The sequence below is a fragment of the Hypanus sabinus genome, chromosome 6 (genome assembly GCF_030144855.1).
Source record: "Hypanus sabinus isolate sHypSab1 chromosome 6, sHypSab1.hap1, whole genome shotgun sequence".
Classification (NCBI taxonomy): domain Eukaryota; kingdom Metazoa; phylum Chordata; class Chondrichthyes; order Myliobatiformes; family Dasyatidae; genus Hypanus; species Hypanus sabinus.
In genome coordinates this window covers 157072903-157093298 of record NC_082711.1, presented here as the reverse complement: position 1 = coordinate 157093298, position 20396 = coordinate 157072903, and the positions used below count along the sequence as shown (strand labels likewise).

Genomic DNA, 20396 nt, shown 5'->3' with positions numbered 1-20396 from the left:
TTCCATTTTCAATGCACCAGCACAGTCTCTGACAGTCTAAGTAAAGTAGTATTTAAAGTTCAAGACCTCAGATATGGAATAGAGCATATATTCTGCTGGGTAGCAGAGTTTCTTACTGCTCTGTGTGTTCTGAGAAGCAGATTATCCCCACTGCCAGTTTAAGTGAACCAATGCTGACATCCTCTGCCAGATCAACATCGCCAGCAATGAGGCCTTAATTATATTCTGCTAGAATAGGAAATCCATCTGGTTCTCGCACCCAACACCAGACTTTTTAAAACTGCTCGAAGCTCCATCGTGGTGAGAGATGACAGAGTAAAAATTCAGATCCTCGTGGGGAGCGGGGTGGTGGGTAAAGTGGTGAGGAAAAAAAAAGTGATATCTCACTGACCTAGCTCATCCGTTTTTAAAATGAGAAAGAGCATTCTGGTTAGTACTTCATTCAGTACCACCGTTGTTAGTAGTACACAAAAGCCCACTGCTCCATATATGACATATTGGTCCCATCAACCACATTGGAATCCACAGAACTGGAAATAGAAACAAGAAATTCTTGATCCTGATGGACTACTAGGCAGCACACTACCAGGAGTGCCTTCTTTTGATTGAAACGTTGAACAAGGACACTGACAACTGCTCCAAAGGAGGACAGTTGATCACTGTCCTAGCAAATATGTCTCCTTCAGTTAATATCATTACAATATAAAAAATTCATTAATACAAATTTCTCACATTTCCTGCACATGCGACAGTACTTCAAGGTTACCCAGTTGGTCGTGAAGTACTTTGTGATGTGTAGATTTTGTCTTTCATCTCAGCTGGGAAAAAGGATTACACTGGGTTTCAATGTGACAGAAAATGGCCAAGAGAAATCATTCCACATCTTGAAAAGCCATCTTGAACACTTCTCATTTTCCAGTTCCAGAAGCTAAAAATGTTTGAGATTGTTTTCAAAGCACCTTTGGAAGACTGTCATAACCCCAGTGGCTTGTTGAAGTATGATTCTCCTGTACCTTTTCTGGTTTTGACAAAGGATTTTTGATCTGAAATGCTAACAATGTTTCTATCTCTGTAGATGCTGCCTGGTCTGCTAAGTACCAAAAGCGTGGTGTTTTAATTTCACACAAGTGTTTTCCTACCTGTACAGAAATGTGAATAACTTGCATACAAACATCTTCCACTGGACTCCCATTCCTGCTGTAGGGCTTCATACCCTGGATCCATTCAAGTTGTGTTACATATGCACCTCAGCTCCAGCTGAATGACCGATTCATCTAATGTAATGGATCTATTATTGGCTGCAGCTAGAATTGATGACAAACTAACCTTCTGATAGCCATCATATGTTAAGGGAAATCTCTGGCATTTTGAAATTGGCCCAAATGTAGATTTCACAGGAGTAGTACATAAGAATGACAGTACCGGTAGACTACTTCTTATCCAAAATTACACAATCCAACAACTTCCAAAACCTGAATTTTTTTTTGAGCGTTGACATGACGCCACAAATGGAAAATTCCGCAAGACGTTGGGCAAGTTCCCAATAGTGGCCCAAGTCTTCGCTCACCACAGACAGTTCTGAGAAGTGACCTCACACATGTAATAAACAGAAGTTAATGAAAAATAGAAAAACACTCATTAAGTGAAAAATGAAGATCTGGATTGTGTATCTTAAAAGTGGATTCATCAGTATTGGAGTGAACATATGCCACTTAACAGTAAGCTGGTCATGAAGCAAAGATCTATCATGACGAACTGAAAATGGAAGGTAATTGTGAATATTCAGCAGGCTGGTTGCAGAGATTTAAGAAAAGGCACGACATTACTTTTATAAAGATTTGTGGGAATAAGGCATCTGCTGTTCACAAGGCAGCAGAGAAATTCATTGATGAGTTTGTCAAGATTGTCACTGATGAAAATTTAACATGCTGAACAGCTGCATCAGTACATACATGTGATGAACAAGTGTAAGGCCAAGGTTACTTGCTGATGGAACATAAATTCAGTCAGAGATGGTGGCGATCCCAAGCTATAATGTTATATATTCAGTTTTTTAAAGTCCAGAATCCAAAACGCTTCCTGCCCCAAGCATTTCAGATAAGGGGTACTGAGTCTGTATTTTGCATAATAAAAGAGAGATGCAAAGAACCCAACTGGGAATTGGATACCCTCAGTGTAGCCGGGACAGGTCAATATGAATTAATAATATATCTTAACAAAATATACTATGAAATTCTATGTAATAAATCTCATAACAGAATATTAAGCAATCAATCTTGGCAGCTATTATCATTAATGGCTTGGTTCATTGCATTAAAATTCCACTAAGCTGCAAAAAAATTATTGAATTTAAAGATAAAATGTAGCAGAAGATACCTTCACGAGATAAAATCACCTGGAAATGTATTCCCTGTCTATAGTGCAAAGCATGCTGTTTATTGAATAGATTTATACTCAAAGGATTGGCACCAGATAAAACTTTGTCAAGAAGTTTACTTTAGTGTCACTAACAAAAGGATAATTGCGAGGTGAAGTTTTCTTCATTAATTTTGGCAAATACTCGGGCTTTTAAATTCATTTATCATTGTTCTAAAACTCAGTAAAATTTGCATTGGATTACTGTTTATGAGCAATCTCACCAACATGCAAGCCAGGGTCTAAGCACTCCATTTTTATTTTGTGTAGAGCAACATGATTGCTTTTTTTTTAAGTGTGCAGTCAACAAGAAGAAAGAACTCTCTTCCTCACTTGACAGCAAAGATACAGCAACTTGCAGGGTACCAGCTTAAAAAGGGATTCGGGAGCCCATGTCACAATTTCATGTAATTTTCTTTGACAGGAATTTCCCCTCGTTGTCATCAGAAGAACAGAATGTTACTGTGGATTTGCCACAACTGACTTCACGCTTCATGACATTGTGAACGACCAGCTCTGTGGGAGGCTGTCAAGTGACACGACAACAGAGTTCTTAGGAGATGAGAATTATTGTGTTATCTACCAGACTCCTGTTCAAGGTAAACTGGAACATCACGTTCTGTGGCATAAAAGTGACATGTTGATTTTGAAACCTGAAGGCAACAGAAATTACTTCCAGTAGGTCCTGCATGCCACAGTTCTAGAGGAAACATTGGATTGCGAATAGAGAGAGAGAGAAACAGTTTAAAAGAAGTGAGCACAGGCACTCAGCACATTTTACATGTCACAGTTCCTGAGGAGATAATGGATTGTGTATAATTAGGTACTTGGCAAGATCCAGTAAAAACAAAATAGGTTTAAGTGAAGTGGCCATTGTGTGTGTTTGAACCAGTGTTAGAGTGGGGACTTGGGGCTTTTGATTATTGAGGATTTGGTGAGGAGAGGCGTAGGCCATCGGTAGATTTTTTTGTTGTTATTTATTCGTTCTTTCTGCACATTTAGGCATGGTAGTGGAATGCTCCTCTTATGGAATGATGGAAGGCTGGGAAACCTCCAGTGTCCCTGATGACTACACCTGTAAGAAGTGTATCTTGCTGCAGCATCTAACAGACTGTGTTAAGGAGTTGAAGCTGGAACAGGATGAACTCTGGATCATTTAAGAAGCTGAGGGGTTGATAGGCTGGACATACTGGGAGGCAGTTACACCCAAGGTGTAGGACACAGGTAGAGATAGGGTGACCATCAGGAGGGAGGGGGGTTAGGGGATTGGTAACCAATGTAGAGTACACCTGTGGCCATTCCTCTCAGCAGCAGGTGCTGTTTTAGACACTGTTGGGGGTTGTATATCCTAGCAGAGGAAAGCCACAGTTGTCAGATCTCTAGCACTGAGTCTGTCTCTGTGGCTCGGAAGGGAATGGGGGAGAAAATATACCATCCGGGAATCTCGGTCTTGTCTACAGAACCTCCTTTCTGTTTCCCTAACCAATGATTCCCTTGTTGTGAAAGGGGAACCATTGGTTAGGGAAACAGAAAGGAGGTTCTGTAGACAAGAACGAGATTCCCGGATGGTATATTGCCTCCAGGGTGCCGGGTTCAGTGACATCCTGTATCGAGTCCAAAGCAGTCATAAGTGGGAGGGTGAGGAGCCAGAGGCCGTGGTCTACATCAGTATCAATGACAGGGATAGGAATAATGAGGTACTGCAAAGTGAGCTCAGGGAATTAGGTGCTAAATTAAAGAATGGGACCTCTAGGGTTGTCATCTCAGGATTGCTACCTGGACTACATGTTAATGAGGCCAGAAATTAGAAGATCATAGAGATTAACGTATGGCTAAGGAATTGGTGTTGGCGAGAGGACTTCAGGAAAGGTGATGACTGTACAGATGGGATGGATTTCAGCTGAACTGGAGGGGGACTAATATGCTAATGGGAAGGTTTCTTAGTGATGCATGGTGGGATGGGGATGTGCTTAAACTAGAGTTGCATGGAAATGGGAACTAGAGCTCCACAACAGATAGTGGAGTGGTTATAGCGTAAGATATTGTTAGGCCTATAAACAAAGTCAGGAACCAAAAGGTTGAGCATGGTGGAACTAACGATCTGAGCTGCGTATATTCCAGTGCAAGGAGGATGGTAGGAAAGGCAGATGAGTTTGTAGCATGGATCAGCACATGGAGTTATGACATTGTAGCCATTAGTGAGACTTGGTTGCAGGAGGGGCAGGACTGGCAGCTCAGTGTTCTGGCGTTCTGTTGTTTTAGATGTGATAGAGTGGAAGGCATTAAAGGGGACATGGTGACATTACTAGTCAGGGAAAATGTCATGGCAATGCTCAGACAGGACAGGCTGGAGAGCTTGTCTAGTGAGGCTTTAAGGGTAGAACTGAGGAATAAGAAAGGTGTGACAATGTTAATGGATCATGTTATAGACCATCCAACAGTCCATGAGATTTGGATGAGCAAATTTGTAGAGAGATCACAGTCTGTCGCAGAAACATAAAATTGTGATAGCAGGTGATTTTAACTTTTTGCATTGTGAGGGGAATTCCAAAACATTTAAAGGGCTAGATAGGAAATAGTTTGTCAAATATGTTCAGGAAAATTTCCTTAATCGGTACACTGAAGTCCCAACTAGAGAGAGTGTGATACTGGATCTCCTATTAGGGAATGAGACTAGGCAGGTGACAGAAATTTGTGTAGGGGAAAACTACATCGAAGGATCATAATGCCATTAGTTTCTAGGTAATTATGGAAAAGGATAGGTCTGGTCATTAGGTTGAGATTCTAAATTAGAGAAAGGCCAAATCTGATGGTATCAAAAAGGATCTTGCAATTATGGATTGGGACGGGTTGATTTCTGGTAAAGGTGAACTTTGTAAGTAGGAGGCCTTCAAAAGTGAAATTTTGAGAGTACCAAGTTTGTATGTTCCTGTCATTGTAAAACGCAAGGACACAAATTTAGGAAACTTCTGTTTTTGAGAGATATTGAGGCCAGGATTAAGATAAAGAAGTGCGTGCATAACAGGTATAGTCAGGAAAGAACAAATGAGGTATTCGAGGAGTATAAAAAATGCAAAAGAACATTTGAGAAGGAAATCAGGAGGGCTAAAAGAAGGCATGAATTACTCTAGCAGGCAAGGTGAAGAAGACTCGTAATAGCGTCTACAGATATAGTAAGAAAAAAAAGATAGCAAGGGACAAAGTTGATCCTCTAGAAGATGTTTTCCATGCGTGGAACTGAAAGAGATGAGGGAAATCTTAATGGATTTTTTTTGTGTCTGTATTTACTTGGGAGACGGACAGAATCTAAAGAGTGAGACAAAGCGAGGACATGGACACTATACAAATTACAGAGGAGGTGTTTGCTGTGTTGAGGCAAATTTACCATCATCATCTTCATCATTATGTGACATGTCATATGCTGTAGGCAATCATGGTCCCATGACCATCCTTGTTCATGGCAAATCTTTCTTCAAAAGTGGTTTGCCATTGCCATCTTCTGGGCAATGTCTTTACAATACAATTCTCTTCAAAGATTATCTATCTACCTGACGTCAGTGATCGCACAACCAGGAATTGTGATAGTAACATAGAAACATAGAAAATAGGTGCAGGAGTAGGCCATTCAGCCCTTTGAGCCTGCACCGCCATTCAGTATGATCATGGCTGATCATCCAACTCAGAACCCTGTACCTGCTTTCTCTCCATACCCCCTCATCCCTTTAGCCACAAGGGACATATCTAACTTCCTTTTAAATATAGCCAATGAACTGGCCTCAACAGTTTCCTGTGGCAGAGAATTCCACAGATTCACCACTCTCTGTGTGAAGAAGTTTTTCCTCATCTCGGTCCTAAAAGGCTTCCCCTTTATCCTTAAACTGTGACCCCTCGTTCTGGACTTCCCCAACATCAGAAACAATCTTCCTGCATCTAGCCTGTCCAATCCCTTTAGAATTTTATACGTTTCAATAAGATCCCCCCCTCAATCCTGTAAATTCCAGTGAGTATAAGCCTAGTTGATCCAGTCTTTCTTCATATGAAAGTCCTGCCATCCCAGGAACCAATCTGGTGAACCTTCTCTGTACTCCCTCTATGGCAAGAATGTCTTTCCTCAGATTAGGGGACCAAAACTGCACACAATATTCTAGGTGCGTTCTCACCAAGGCCTTGTACAACTGCAGTAGAACCTCCCTGCTCCTGTACTCAAATCCTTTTGCTATGAATGCCAACATACCATTTGCCTTTTTCACTGCCTGCTGTACCTGCATGCCCACCTTCAATGACTGGTGTACAATGACACCCAGGTCTCGTTGCATCTCCCCTTTTCCTAATCGGCCATCGTTCAGATAATAATCTGTTTTACTGTTCTTGCAACCAAAGTGGATAACCTCACATTTATCCACATTAAATTGCATCTGCCATGAATTTGCCCACTCACCTAACCTATCCAAGTCACCCTGCATCCTCTTAGCATCCTCCTCACAGCTAACACCACCGCCCAGCTTCGTGTCAACCGCAAACTTGGAGATGCTACATTTAATTCCCTCATCTAAATCATTAATATAAATTGTAAAAAACTGGGTTCCCAGTACTAAGCCTTGCGATACCCCACTAGTCACTGCCTGCCATTCTGAAAAGGTCCCGTTTATTCCCACTCTTTGCTTCCTGTCTGCCAACCAATTCTCTATCCACATCAATACCATACCGCCAATATCGTGTGCTTTAAGTTTGCACACTAATCTCCTGTGTGGGACCTTGTCAAAAGCCTTTTGAAAATCTAAATATACCACATCCACTGGCTCTCCCCTATCCACTCTACTAGTTAAATCTGCAAAAAATTCTATAAGATTCGTCAGACATGATTTTCCTTTGCTGACTTTGTCCGATGATTTCACCTCTTTCCAAATGTGCTGTTATCACATCTTTGATAACCGACTCTAGCATTTTCCCCACCACCAATGTCAGACTAACTGGTCTATAATTCCCCGGTTTCTCTCTCCCTCATTTTTTAAAAAGTGGGGTTACATTAGCCACCCTCCAATCCTCAGGAACTAATCCAGAATCTAAAGAGTTTTGAAAAATTATCACTAATGCATCCACTATTTCTTGGGCTACTTCCTTTAGCACTCTGGGATGCAGACCAACTGGCCTTGGGGATTTATCTGCCTTTAATCCCTTCAATTTACCTAACACCACTTCCCTACTAACATGTATTTCCCTCTGTTCCTCCATTTCACCAGACCCTCAGTCCCTTACTATTTCTGGAAGATTATTTATGTCCTCCTTAGTGAAGACAGAACCAAAGTAGTTATTCAATTGGTCTGCCACGTCTTTGTTCCCTATGATCAATTCACCTGTTTCTGATTGTAAAGGACCTACATTTGTCTTAACCAATCTTTTTCTTTTCATGTATCTATAAAAGCTTTTACAGTCAGTTTTTATGTTCCCTGCCAGCTTTCTCTCATAATCTTTTTTCCCTTTCCTAATTAAGCCCTTTGTCCTCCTCTGCTGGTCTCTGAATTTCTCCCAGTCCCCAGGTGTGCTGCTTTTTTTTTGCTAATTTATATGTTTCTTCTTTGGACTTGCTACTATCCCTAATTTCCCTTGTCAGCCACAGGTGCACTACCTTCCCTGGTTTGTTCTTTTGCCAAACTGGGATGAACAATTGTTGTAGTTCATCCATGCGATCTTTAAATGCTTGTCATTGCATAACCACCATCAACCCTTTAAGTATCATTTGCCAGTCTATCTTAGCTAATTCACATCTCATACCTTCAAAGTTACCCTTCTTTAAATTCAGAACCTTTGTTTCTGAAATAACTATGTCACTCTCCATCTTAATGAAGAATTCCACCATATTATGTTCACTCTTACCCAAGGGGCCTCACACGACAAGATTGCTAACTAACCTTTCCTCATTGCTCAATACCCAATCTAGAATGGCCTGCTCTCTAGTTGGTTCCTCGACATGTTGGTTCAGAAAACCATCCCGCATACATTCCAAGAAATCCTCTTCCTCAGCACCCTTACCAATTTGGTTCACCCAATCTATATGTAGATTGAAGTCACCCATTATAATTACTGTTCCTTTATTGCACGCATTTCTAATTTCCTGTTTAATGCCATCCCCAACCTCACTACTACTGTTAGGTGGCCTGTACACAACTCCCACCAGCGTTTTCTGCCCCTTAATGTTATGCTGCTCTACCCATATCGATTCCACATCCTCCAGGCTAATGTCCTTCCTTTCTATTGCGTTAATCTCCTCTCTAACCAGCAATGCTACCCCACCTCCTTTTCTTTCCTGTCTATCCCTCCTGAATATTGAATATCCCTGGATGTTGAGCTCCCATTCTTGGTCACCCTGGAGCCATGTCTCTGTGATCCCAACTGTATCATATTCATTCATAACTATCTGCACATTCAATTCATCCACCTTGTTATGAATGCTCCTCGCATTGACACACAAAGCCTTCAGGCTTGTTTTTACAACACTCTTAGCCCTTATACAATTATGTTGAAAAGTGGCTCTTTTTGCTTTTTCCCCTGGATTTGCCTGCCTGCCAGCCACTTTTACTTTTCACCTTACTACTTTTTGCTTCTACCCTCATTTTACACCCCTCTGTCTCTCTGCACTTGTTCCCATCCCCCTGCCACATTAGTTTAAAGCCTCCTGAACAGCAGTAGCAAACGCTCCCCCTAGGACATTGGTTCCACTCCAGCCCAGGTGCAGACCGTCCTGTTTATACCAGTCCCACCTCCCCCAGAACTGGTTCCAATGCCCCAGAAGTTTGAATCCCTCCCCCTTGCACCATTTTTCAAGCCACGTATTCATCTGAAATATCCTCCTATTTCTACTCTGACTAGCACATGGCACTGGTAGTAATTCAGAGATTATTACCTTTGCAGTCCTACTTTTTAGTTTATCTCCTAACTCCCTAAATTCACCTTGTAGGACCTCATCCTGTATTTTACCTATATTGTTGGTACCTATGTACACCACGACGACTGGTTGTTCACCTTCCCATTCCAGAATGTCCTGCAGCCGCTCAGAGACATCCTTGACCCTTGCACCAGGATATGCACCAGCTGCTCATACGAATATCCTCCACCTGCTCCCATAGCTTCTCATGAAACTGATCAGGGAGATAATCAGGTGCTACACCTTGCCCAAAGATGGCCTGCAGGCTAGTGGAGGAAAGGAGCACCTTAAACCTCCTTTGCTGGAGACCTATCTCCACCTCATTGCCTGATGAACCCAATCAGGGTGGATACGTCCCCAGAGCCTGGCAGGGTGTTCCGTCTGACCCTGTGGAAGGCTGATATAAAAACTGCAAGGGCCCTAGCAGAGATATTTAAAACATCTGTAGCCACAGGTGAAATATCAGAGGATTGGAGATCCTCTAATTTTGTTCTGTTGTTTAAGAAATGCTCTAAGAATAAGTCAGGAAATTGTAGGTTGGTTAGACTGGTATGCTGTACTGGGAAAATTATTGAAAGTTATTCTAAGGAACAAGATATATAAATTCTTGGATAGACAGGGACTGATTAGGGATAGTCAACATAGCTTTTTGTGTGGTAGGTCATGTCTAACCAATCTCAGAGGTTTTTGCAAAAGTTATCAGGAAATTTGATGAAGGCAAGGTAATGGATGTTTGTGTACGTGGACTTTTAGCAAGGCCTTTGAGAATGTCCCACATGATCTCACATCCAAGCAACACACGCAAAGACGGTTTGGGCTGAAACCCTTTGGCAAGACCCAAATGTGAAGAGTTGAACTTTAGAAGGACCAACCAGGATAGGTTGTTCATGAAGAGCCATAGGGCATTGAGGTGTGTAGTAAAAGAGAGGGATCTGGGAATACAGATCCATAATTCCTTGAAGATGGTGTTACAGGTAGAAAGGGTCATAAAGAAAGCTTTTAGCATGTTACCCTTCATAAATGAATGTTTTAAGTACAGGAGTTGAGATGTTATGTTGAAATTGTACAAGATGTTGGTGAGGCCAAATTTGGAGTATTTTGGACAGCTATCTGCAGGAAAAATGTAATTAAGTTAGAAAGAGTGTAGAGAAAATAACAAGGATTTTATGAGGGCTTGAGGACCTGAGTTATAGGAAAAGGTTGAATAAGCTAGGACTTTATTTCCGAGAATGTAGAGGATTGAGGGGAGACTGGATAGAGGCATTCAAAATTACAAAAGGTATAGATAGGGTAAATGCAAGCAGGCTTTTTCCACTGAGGTTGGATGAGACTACAACTAGAGGGTTAAAGGTAAAAGGTGAAATGTTTAAGGGTACCTGAGGGGGAACCTCTTCACTCAAAGGGTAGTGAGAGTGTGGAATGAGCTGCCAGCAGAAGCAGCAAATGTAGGTTCAATTTCAACATTTAAGAGAAATTTGGATAAGCACATAAATGGGAGGGGTATGGAGGATGATGGCCCAGGTGCAGGTCAATGGGACGTAGTAGATTGATGGCTTGACACAAACTAGATGAGCCAATGAGCCTGTTTCTGTGCTGTAGTGTTCTATGACTCTGGGCTTATAACATGTGGCTAAATATTCTGGAACATTAGATCTGCATTTGGATCTAGACTTAGCTTTAGATTTATTTATCATATATACATCAAAACATCAGATTATTCACATTAATCCAGTTATTCTCCCTTTAAAGTTTTATTTGCTTTGTATCGGTAATTGTGCATGCACATTTTAAGCATTGTCAACATTGAAAAATGAAACCCTTTACAGTACAATCCAATAAGTGTTTTCATTAAGCACTTGGGTAAAGTATTTCTGCATGACTGCAAGGACCTGCAATAATGGAGCAAAATGTTCAGTCAGTCTACAATTGCTTTTCCAGTGAATCTCTCCTGCCCTGGCTTAAGCTCCAAAAAAACCTGCTCTAAGCTATTCTGATCTGCATTGTCTTCAAATAAATAGGATTTTGCCAACCAGTAGTTTCACTGTAGTCACACCGCCAGGCCTGAACGGATTCTCCAAGCTTTTACAAGGCTTGATTGATCACATTAAAACACAATTAAAAATAATCCCTCTTTACAACTAATTGTTAAAAGTAAAAGCATTAAAACAAAAAATTATGAAATGACTAAACATTAAGTTAGTTCAATTGACTAAAAAATAGGCAAACTGCCTTGTACTAGACCTTACTCTTCATGTACAAACCAGAAAATTCTGAGTAAGGAGTCCAATGTCAAGCTGCAATTGAAAAGAAAACAACAGCAATCAGCTTTGAGGAAATTCAGGATCTCCACTGTGGAACTGAAAGAATTAGAATCAGGCTTAATATCAGGTTTAATAGTGAGATAGGATTCATGGGTTCATTGTCCATTCAGAAATCTGATAGCAGAGGGGTAGAAGCAGTTCCTGAGACATTGAATGTGTTTCTTCAGGCTCCTGTATCTCCAACTTTGATGGTAGCAATGAGAAGAAGGTGTATTGTGGGTGATGGGGGTCCTTAATGATGGATTCCACTTTTTTGAAGCATCGCTTTTGAAGGTGTCCTGGATGCTGGGAAGGCTAGTGTTCATGTTGGACTTTCATATGGTGCTCCTAGTTTTTAAGGGGAAGTTTCAGGCCATTAATGCTCCTCAGAGCCACCTCAAAGTGGCCACTGACTACACCACTTCCAACTACCCTGCTGAGTAAGGTTAACCATGAAATATCCAGTTTGGAACATATTTGTGTTGTGCACTTATACTAGGTGAGTTTAAGATTAACACACTCATTTTGTGTAACTGAATGCACTAGCTGGGGAAGTTTCCATTCCCTGGCATTAAATGCTTAAGAATTCAAATCAACATAATCACACGGATTCATTGAACAGGGAAATATGGAATCTTGCTCATGACTAGTCAGGAAAGAAGGAAATCTGTGAACACTAACCAGCCCCTTGTTAATATATGTCTAATTAAATCCAGTATAGAATAAATGCAATAAAATATTAAAAGAAAAATCCATACTGGGTAGTATTAATTTGTTGTTGAAGACATATTTTGAGAAAAGTCTAGTTAACAAAAGATCTAAACGAAGGTGCATAAGCAAATTGCTTGAGTAATTCAGCAGGTGGTGCAGCATCTGTGGAGGCAAAGGGATGGTCAATACTGCAGGTTGAGAAGCTGAATCAACATCTAGTTTTCTTGTAGTCTCCAACAGTAAAAAGAGAGTTGAAAATAACAGTCATGCAATAAGACTGTAGTCATCCACTTTGGATTGTTTATAAAAACTTGAATCAATGTTTTTGTTAAGTTATAAATCCCAGTTTATGCTGAGTTAGTAGATTTACTGAAGATCAGCCTTGAGATGAGATCTACGTCTAACGTGAACAAGAACCCCAAGGGCCGCCTCCTATGGATATAGGAAAAAGCTCTGTCAGCATCAATATCTGGATCAAGGAACACAATAGAAACAACTTTTGCTTGATTACGGTTTTGTAAATGCTTGTATGTTGGAAAAGGATCATAAGTAGGTCTCCTTTGACTACATTGGCATAAATCAATTCCTGAAAAACTTTGAAGGATAGCTCTTGAATAGGGTACAGCCTTCCTGTGAGTGTTTAACACCAGCAGTATTCAAGAAAATATGAATAATTATTTCATGCTTTATTCCTTTTGTTCATGATATGTGATTGTTATTCTTCTGTGCTAGCCAAGATGCAGGGTATGCTGGGTAATATGAAAAGCTGGTGCATATCACAAGTCCTGCTTATGTGACCTCAGATACCAGGCAGACAATCTCTGCAGAGTATTGATAATGGCTGGGGTCACCCATCTTGTCAAGACATTGCCCAGAAGAAAGCAATGACAAACCACTTCAGTAGAAAAATTTACCAAGTTATTCATGATCATGGAAAGACTATGGCCACCCATGTCATACAACAGGGAATATAACAAACGAATGAACAAGCATCCATAGTTTAGTTTTGGCAAAATAAAGAACTCTCTGTATACGTTGTAACAAAAGGAAAAGGTTTTACCTTAAGAACATACAGAAGCATTCAAAATGTGTTGTTATAAGTACAGTGATCATTGCCATCCAAATCAGAATGACTGCCAAAACCTACATAAAAATAAAGTCTGCACTGGTCACTTTTGGGCTGATCCATATCCATATAGACTTGGTAACTTCTATACTAGTTGTCTCCAAGGCAACTCACTGGTTCTGAATTAGAATATTCTGTAGATAATTTTTTGCATGATCCTCTATTTATAGAGCAACATTTATTTGTAGAGGAAAATAACTCCCAAAATCTCTATTTAACAGGAATTAATTCAGACTTTCTTTTTAATGTGATCTATTGAATTTACCATTATTGGATGAACATATTGCATGCTCAGTCAATCCCTGACCAAGTGCATGGTTCTGATCATAAGTGCCACAATTTTAAATGTGATAAGGGGATATGTTGGCAGAGTTGTAGGTACTTCTTGCATGACAAGCCCCTACTGCAGCAGTGAGTGATTGCATAGTCCCTGAAGCCGCTGACAGATGGAAGCAATAATGGAAGCTAAGCAGCTGATAATCCAAGAGGGAATCAAGAATTTGCATCAGAATCTGAAGGCTGATAAAACACCAATAACAAACTTTTCAGTCCAGTGTAGAAGGAAATTGAGGGGCAACGTTTTGATCGAAGGCCTGATAACCCCATTCTTCTCCATTCCCTAATACTTGTCATTCAATTGAATTACCTGTATTATATTTGTGACACTTTCTCACAACTATATCTGATCATCTTGGGCCTGATCAAGATTAAAATGTTTATCTTTCAGTTTAAGTGTTCACTCTCTAAATGCTATGCAAAATCCAAGATTGACATACGTACAGATGGATGATCTTAGAGACGTCTGGCATAGCAGGTCACCAGATCAATGCCTGATGTTAGCATCTAATTGACCAACTGAAATATTATTGTAAACATAATTTGCTCACATTGCTTGGAATTAATCAGAATGCTTATAGAAATGCAACCAGTGGAGAGCGAGTATTTACAAATAACTTGACTAACTTGTCCATTTTTATTGAGGCTATTTTAATCTACATTTAAAACACTAGGAACCAGAAGTTGACTTATTTCTGACTTTAAATCCATTTCAAATTTAGCTTTTCAGTTGGGCAGTTGCCACTTTTCAATTTAAAATCCAGAAAGGGCAGATCGAGGTAAAACGAAAATAAGAATCCAAAGTTGGACAACTGTTGAGAGGCCAAGACTTTGGATATATCTAATATGGAGGTTGATAGGTACTGAATTAGTAAGGGTGTCAAAGGTTATGGGGAGGAGCCAGGAGAATGAGGTTGAGAGGGAAGATAAATCAGACATGATCAAATGGCACAGAACAGACCCAATTGGCCAAATGGCCTTATTTGCTCCTCTGCTTTTTGGTCTGAAATCCATTACAAGTGAATCACCGGAGTGCAATGGAAATGGTCTTACACAGATCAATTCACATGAATTTGCTTAACATAGTGGAAAAGCATGTAAATCCACCAGAGGGACTACTTTAAAAGATGGGACAATTCAGTGAAAATCTTTAGGCTACAGAATATGCAAAAGTTTGATCATTTTTTCACCAAAGAACTACAAAATACTGAATGGTATATGGACAGTATATTATCAGAGGTAACTCACTAGCACAAAGCACACTACTGCATGCATTTGAAAGCATTTCTTCATTCAAATCATCCAAAATTAAATGTTGCTTTTCTCCCTTCAGGTGTCTAATCCAATTCTCATTCAAGGTCATCGGCTAAAACGTTCTATCTCTCCATCGATGCTGCCCATTGTGAAATGTACTTCCAGCACATTTATTTTTATTTCTTATTTATAGATGTGCATTTTTTTTCAGTTAGTGTATTATGTGATCTGCAATGAAACTATCAGGCAAAAAAAAGACTCAAGATTGTTGAGATTTCAGACTCCCATTTCTTTTCCAGATACCAGATGTACTGACAGGAAATTTCTGCCCACCAAAACAAAGGCAATGGTTGCTCTCTCTAGTTTCCCGGGTGCTGGGAATACATGGGCCCGACATTTGATAGAACACAGCACTGGATTCTACACTGGAAGCTATTATTTTGATGGGACTCTTTATAACAAAGGTATATGCTGTTCCTTATCTTGCCATTTACCCAGCAACTGAATAGTAAAGTTCTAGCTCTAGAGAGCCATCTGCTTTAGTGATGGAAACCTCATGAGTAATGTAACTGTGTAATATATTGTTTAATAATATTATAAACATAATATAATGTTTAAAGTTAGTTTCAGAAACTCTATCAGTTAAATTGGTGAAACCTGTTTCATATGATTGTATTTAGGTTTGTGCAGACAGTAATAGTTCTTATTTGATTAGCAAAGTAGAGAAACAAAGCCAAATTCAGCATATCAATAGCATACAGTTGACGTGAATTTTAATTATAAATTGATATGAAATTTGCCACCCAATATAAAACCACTGGAATCATCAGCTCAAATTGAAATTTATATGTTACAATGTTTTGCATAAAAAAGTCTTCTACACTGCTTAGGAAACATATTTTCCTTAATGTCAGATCCAGATTTAACAAGTGTAAATAGATTTTAGGTGTGTGCACACTTGTTCTCTGAGAGCTTTGAGTGTAAATGATAAAGCACCATACATATAGGTCTTCTCTTTATCATATTGTATCCAACTTTAGACAATACCAATTGGATTACATACATTTAACTTCCTTTCCACTCAATATTGTGTAAAAAGACCTATCTATCAGGTATCTATATGATCTGAAACACTGATGCTTGCTTCAGTGCAATAAAGTGACGATGTTGTGGCAAGTCCCTTGTATCGCTTACAATCTAGTAAAGTGCACTTGATTTTTATAATATGATCTTGTGTGTATTGAACAATCCAAACACAAATTGATTGACAGCTTTGTGGAGCACCTGCTTTTTTGCCTACAAGCGATCCCCAGGCTCTAATTTGCTTGTCATTTTAATAGTCTATTCTCCTTCCATTCTGACCTACCTTGGTATGGCCTTCTGCAAAGTTATAGTAAGGCCCAATATAAGTTTGAGACCCAGGACCTCATCTTCCATCTAAGCATATTGAAGCCTTTTAGAATTAAAATAGAATTACACGATTTTCTAATAACTCACTGGTCAATTCCATTAAAAGCTCAATGGCCACTTTATTAGGTACCTGCTGTACTTAATAAAGTGAAAACTGAGTATGTTTGTGGTCTTCTGCTGCTGTAGCCCATCAGCTTTACGATTCAACATGTTTTGTGTTCAGAGATGCTGCTCTGCACTACTGTTGTAACACATTGTTATTTGAGGTACTGTATTAACTTCCTTTCAGTTTTTACCAGTCCGTCCATTCTCTTCTCACCTCTCTCATCAACAAGGCATTTTCACCCACAAAGCTGTCACTCAGTGGATGCTTTTTTTTTCCTTCGACCATTCTCTGTGAACTCTAGAGACGGCTGTGCATGAAAATCCCAAGAGATCTGCAATTTCAGAGATACTCAAACCACCCCGCCTGCCACCAACAATCATTCCACTGTCAAAGTTAGGTCACCTTTCTTCCCCATTTTGATGTTTGGTTTGAACAGCTGAACTTCTTGACCATGTCTACATGCGTTCAGTTGCTGCCATACGATTGGCTGATTAGATATTTGCATTGACCAATTTTGTGTGTATGTGTAACTAATAAAGTGGCCAATGAGTGTAGGTCATCATCCTCTAAGCTCTTCTCTCTTCACTAACATAACCTAAACACTGGGCAGGTCCTACAGCTCTGCATTTCACAGCTTTGTTTGTGTACTGTGTCTCAATCTACCTTCATTAACTTGTCAACCAGATGGCTTCATCAATTGCTTATAACCATGGCAACCCTGGCATCACTGTATTGGATAATTCCCCTTGTCCTATACCTCCTCCCTGACAGCATTTGCTTTATGATTTCCAGTTCTGACAGATGATTTTTGACCTAAAACGTATCTCTGGAAAGAGAAACAGTGACCGTTTATACCCTCTGTATTTTGAATTAACAAACAAACTGATTCCATATTTGTCAGGCTAGGTAGTATCTATGTTTTTTCAAGTCTTATTTCTAGTTAACATTGCTATAATTACTTAATTTCTTGCATCTGATGCATTTGCCTTTACACTGTACCTGAAAATAAGCAATATCAGTCCAGCTGATTTATAGTAGGAATAATATACAGGCAAAAGTCAAAATAGAATTATAGAAGGACAGTAATATTATTCTTTTAGGTATTGGCAGCTGTCACACACAAGAAGCTATTTTGCTAGCATTAGGCTTGCAACCAAACAACTTTAATCCTCCTTTTGAATAAACTCATCATTGTTTCATATGATAACATCTGCAAGATTCCTGTACGACAGTGTTAATTTTTATTTTTCGCCCTCTTAGGTTTCAAAGGGGAAAAGGACTACTGGAAAAGCGGCCGAACTATCTGTATAAAAACTCATGAGAGTGGGAAGAGAGAAATCGAAACATTTGATGCGGCCATCTTATTGATCAGAAACCCCTACAAGGCTTTGATGGCAGAGTTCAATAGAAAGCGTGCTGGCCACTTGGGGTATGCATCGGAACGCCACTGGAAAAGCAAAGGTAAATTGGTAGACCCTGCAAAGCTTTAGCAGTTGGATTTCTTATAGCAAATCAAAATCCCTGATATATCCAATGTACTTTTCAGGTCAGTGATTGATGGGAAATTTTCAGTAGTCTGACAGCGTGTTGGCAGATTCTACTCGTGCCTGGCCACGCGATGACCTCCCAAACGTCAAGTGAAGTCTAAGATATGACTGAACTGAGTGAAAGGGAAATCTCAAGGGAGAGTCACTTTGATCAAAACCTGCAGCAGTGGCAATATGTGATTATGCAGTATCTTTAGTGTACAAAATGCTCCATGAATATTCTGCTCTTCTGAGGCAGATAACCACAGGTTTATCCGAGAGATTAATTTCAGGAACATCAGAGATTCTGCAGGTGCTGGAAATCCAGAGCAACACACACAAAATGCTGGAGGAGCTCAGCAGGCCAGGCAGAATCTATGGTGAGGAATAAACAATCAATATTTCAGGCTCACACCCTAAACATCGACTGTTTCCTCTGTATAGATGCTGCCTGACCTGCTGATTTCCCCTAGCAATTTTGTTTGGTGTTCTTAATTTTCATGCCTTTTTTTTTAAGATACAAAGAGAAAACAAGTCCTGGATTTGTAAGGAACAAGAATTCAAGAGCTACACCAGCTAAGAGACTACAGATCTGAACTTTGTAGCAAAAGAAAAAAACAAACAGCTTAAAAAATGCAGTGAGTTGAGCAGCATTTGTGGAGATTTCATGCCAGTATTTGACAGCACGTCCTGAGGTAGGGTCTCAAACTGAAACATCGACTATTCCTCAGCAGATGCTACCTGATCCATGGGGTTTTTCCACCAGTTTAATTTTAGTGCATATTTTGTATGGGAGGGGGGAATAAAAATGGAAGATAGGTAGATGGCCAGACTTAAATGACCAGAAAATCAGAAGGGCATGAACCTGAAGTATTTTGGAGAATTGGTGAGTAGGATATAATGATGTATGTATGAATGGTGTTGAGAAGAAATAAAAACAGTCCTTGGTGTAAAACAGCTGAAATGAATCGAATTAAATGCACAAGTGGTTGACACTGTCTGAGTTTAGTGCTCTTGAATAGATACTAATTTCTCCCATTTTAATGCACCGAATAATCAGCTAGAGTAGAGGCAAAGTGCAGGTTTTAAATAAGCTTAGAGTTTATAGAAAGTGGAAGTCAAGTAATTGATTAGTAGAACAGGGGCAATCCTCTGGAATGTTTGGATCTAGCAACACATATGTCAGATTGGTTGAGGACTGTATATCATCTTCTAAAATGGATAACAGTGAGTCAAGTGGGTTTTTACAGATGTCCTTTTTTTAGTCACTGATGGCCTTCTTATTTTCATTGACAATATAATGGACTATAAACTTGTCTCCCGATCATTTGCCCAGTCCTTAGAATGACCAAGCATGTAGTAAAATTCTGAAGCTTCAGCTTCAAGCATGCATTATTAATTAGCTCAATTCAAACTCTTCCCCTGCAGAATGGCCAGAATTTGTAAACACCTATGCCTCCTGGTGGGCCTCCCATACACTGGATTGGTTGAAGTACTGCGGTCGGGTGCTAGTGGTTCACTACGAAGACTTGAAGAGAAATCTCCTTCCGGAGCTGAAGCGTATGGTTGAGTTCCTGAACGTCACGGTGTCAGATGACAGATTGTTGTGTGTCGAAACCCAGAAAGATGGAAACTTCAAACGATCCGGCCTGCGGCAGAGAGATTTTGATCCGTTCACATTGGAGATGAAAAATATCATTAACAGTTACATCAGAATGGTGGACGAAGCTCTTAAAAAGAAAAATCTCACAGGACTACCTGAGGAGTATGTTCCTGGGTGATGGAGCCAATGAGGTAAATCAGTTAAATCAGTACATCACCACTTCAAGCCTGTGTTTATAAGATACAGCAAGAATGACAACTGCATTTAAAGATCAGGTGGAAGGGGAAAGAGTGGGACCTCATCACACAAACAGATCAATAGCCTCATGCTGCAGAGGACTTGTGTCAAGAAAAAAAAATGTCTCAGTTGTCTTACATGACACAAAGTACCCTGACCTAAGTCTTGTCATCATACAACTCTGGAATTTTTACAAGGTGCAGGTAGATTTGATTTAACTCCTTCCTGGATGTTTTCCCCTTGCAGATAGATTAAAGCAAAGAGAACCTGCAGCTTGTTTATTCTACTATACCTGTCACTTTTCTAAGGAATGTGAAAATCTCTTCTGACAATTCATTTAGCCCTCCCTACAAGTTGGTTCTGCCTACAATGCGCCTTCCATTGCAAATGTGTTAAATCAAAAATTATCAATGAGAAGAGAGCTGTTGTTTTGAGGATGGTTAACATTAG

The 20396-nt window shown here is 39.8% G+C and overlaps 1 protein-coding gene across 1 annotated transcript in view; it reads left to right on the top strand.

Annotated features, from left to right (window-relative positions):
* LOC132395103 (sialate:O-sulfotransferase 1-like) overlaps positions 1–20175 on the top strand; it is a 127456-nt gene extending 107281 nt beyond the window's left edge. Inside the window, exons 8-11 of the mRNA XM_059971413.1 lie at positions 2840–3014; positions 15364–15528; positions 17841–18041; positions 19535–20175. Coding sequence (XP_059827396.1) covers positions 2840–3014; positions 15364–15528; positions 17841–18041; positions 19535–19887 — 894 coding nt within the window. The 3' untranslated portion in view covers positions 19888–20175. The remainder of the gene's footprint in view (positions 1–2839; positions 3015–15363; positions 15529–17840; positions 18042–19534) is intronic.
* The last annotated feature ends 221 nt before the right edge of the window (positions 20176–20396 follow it).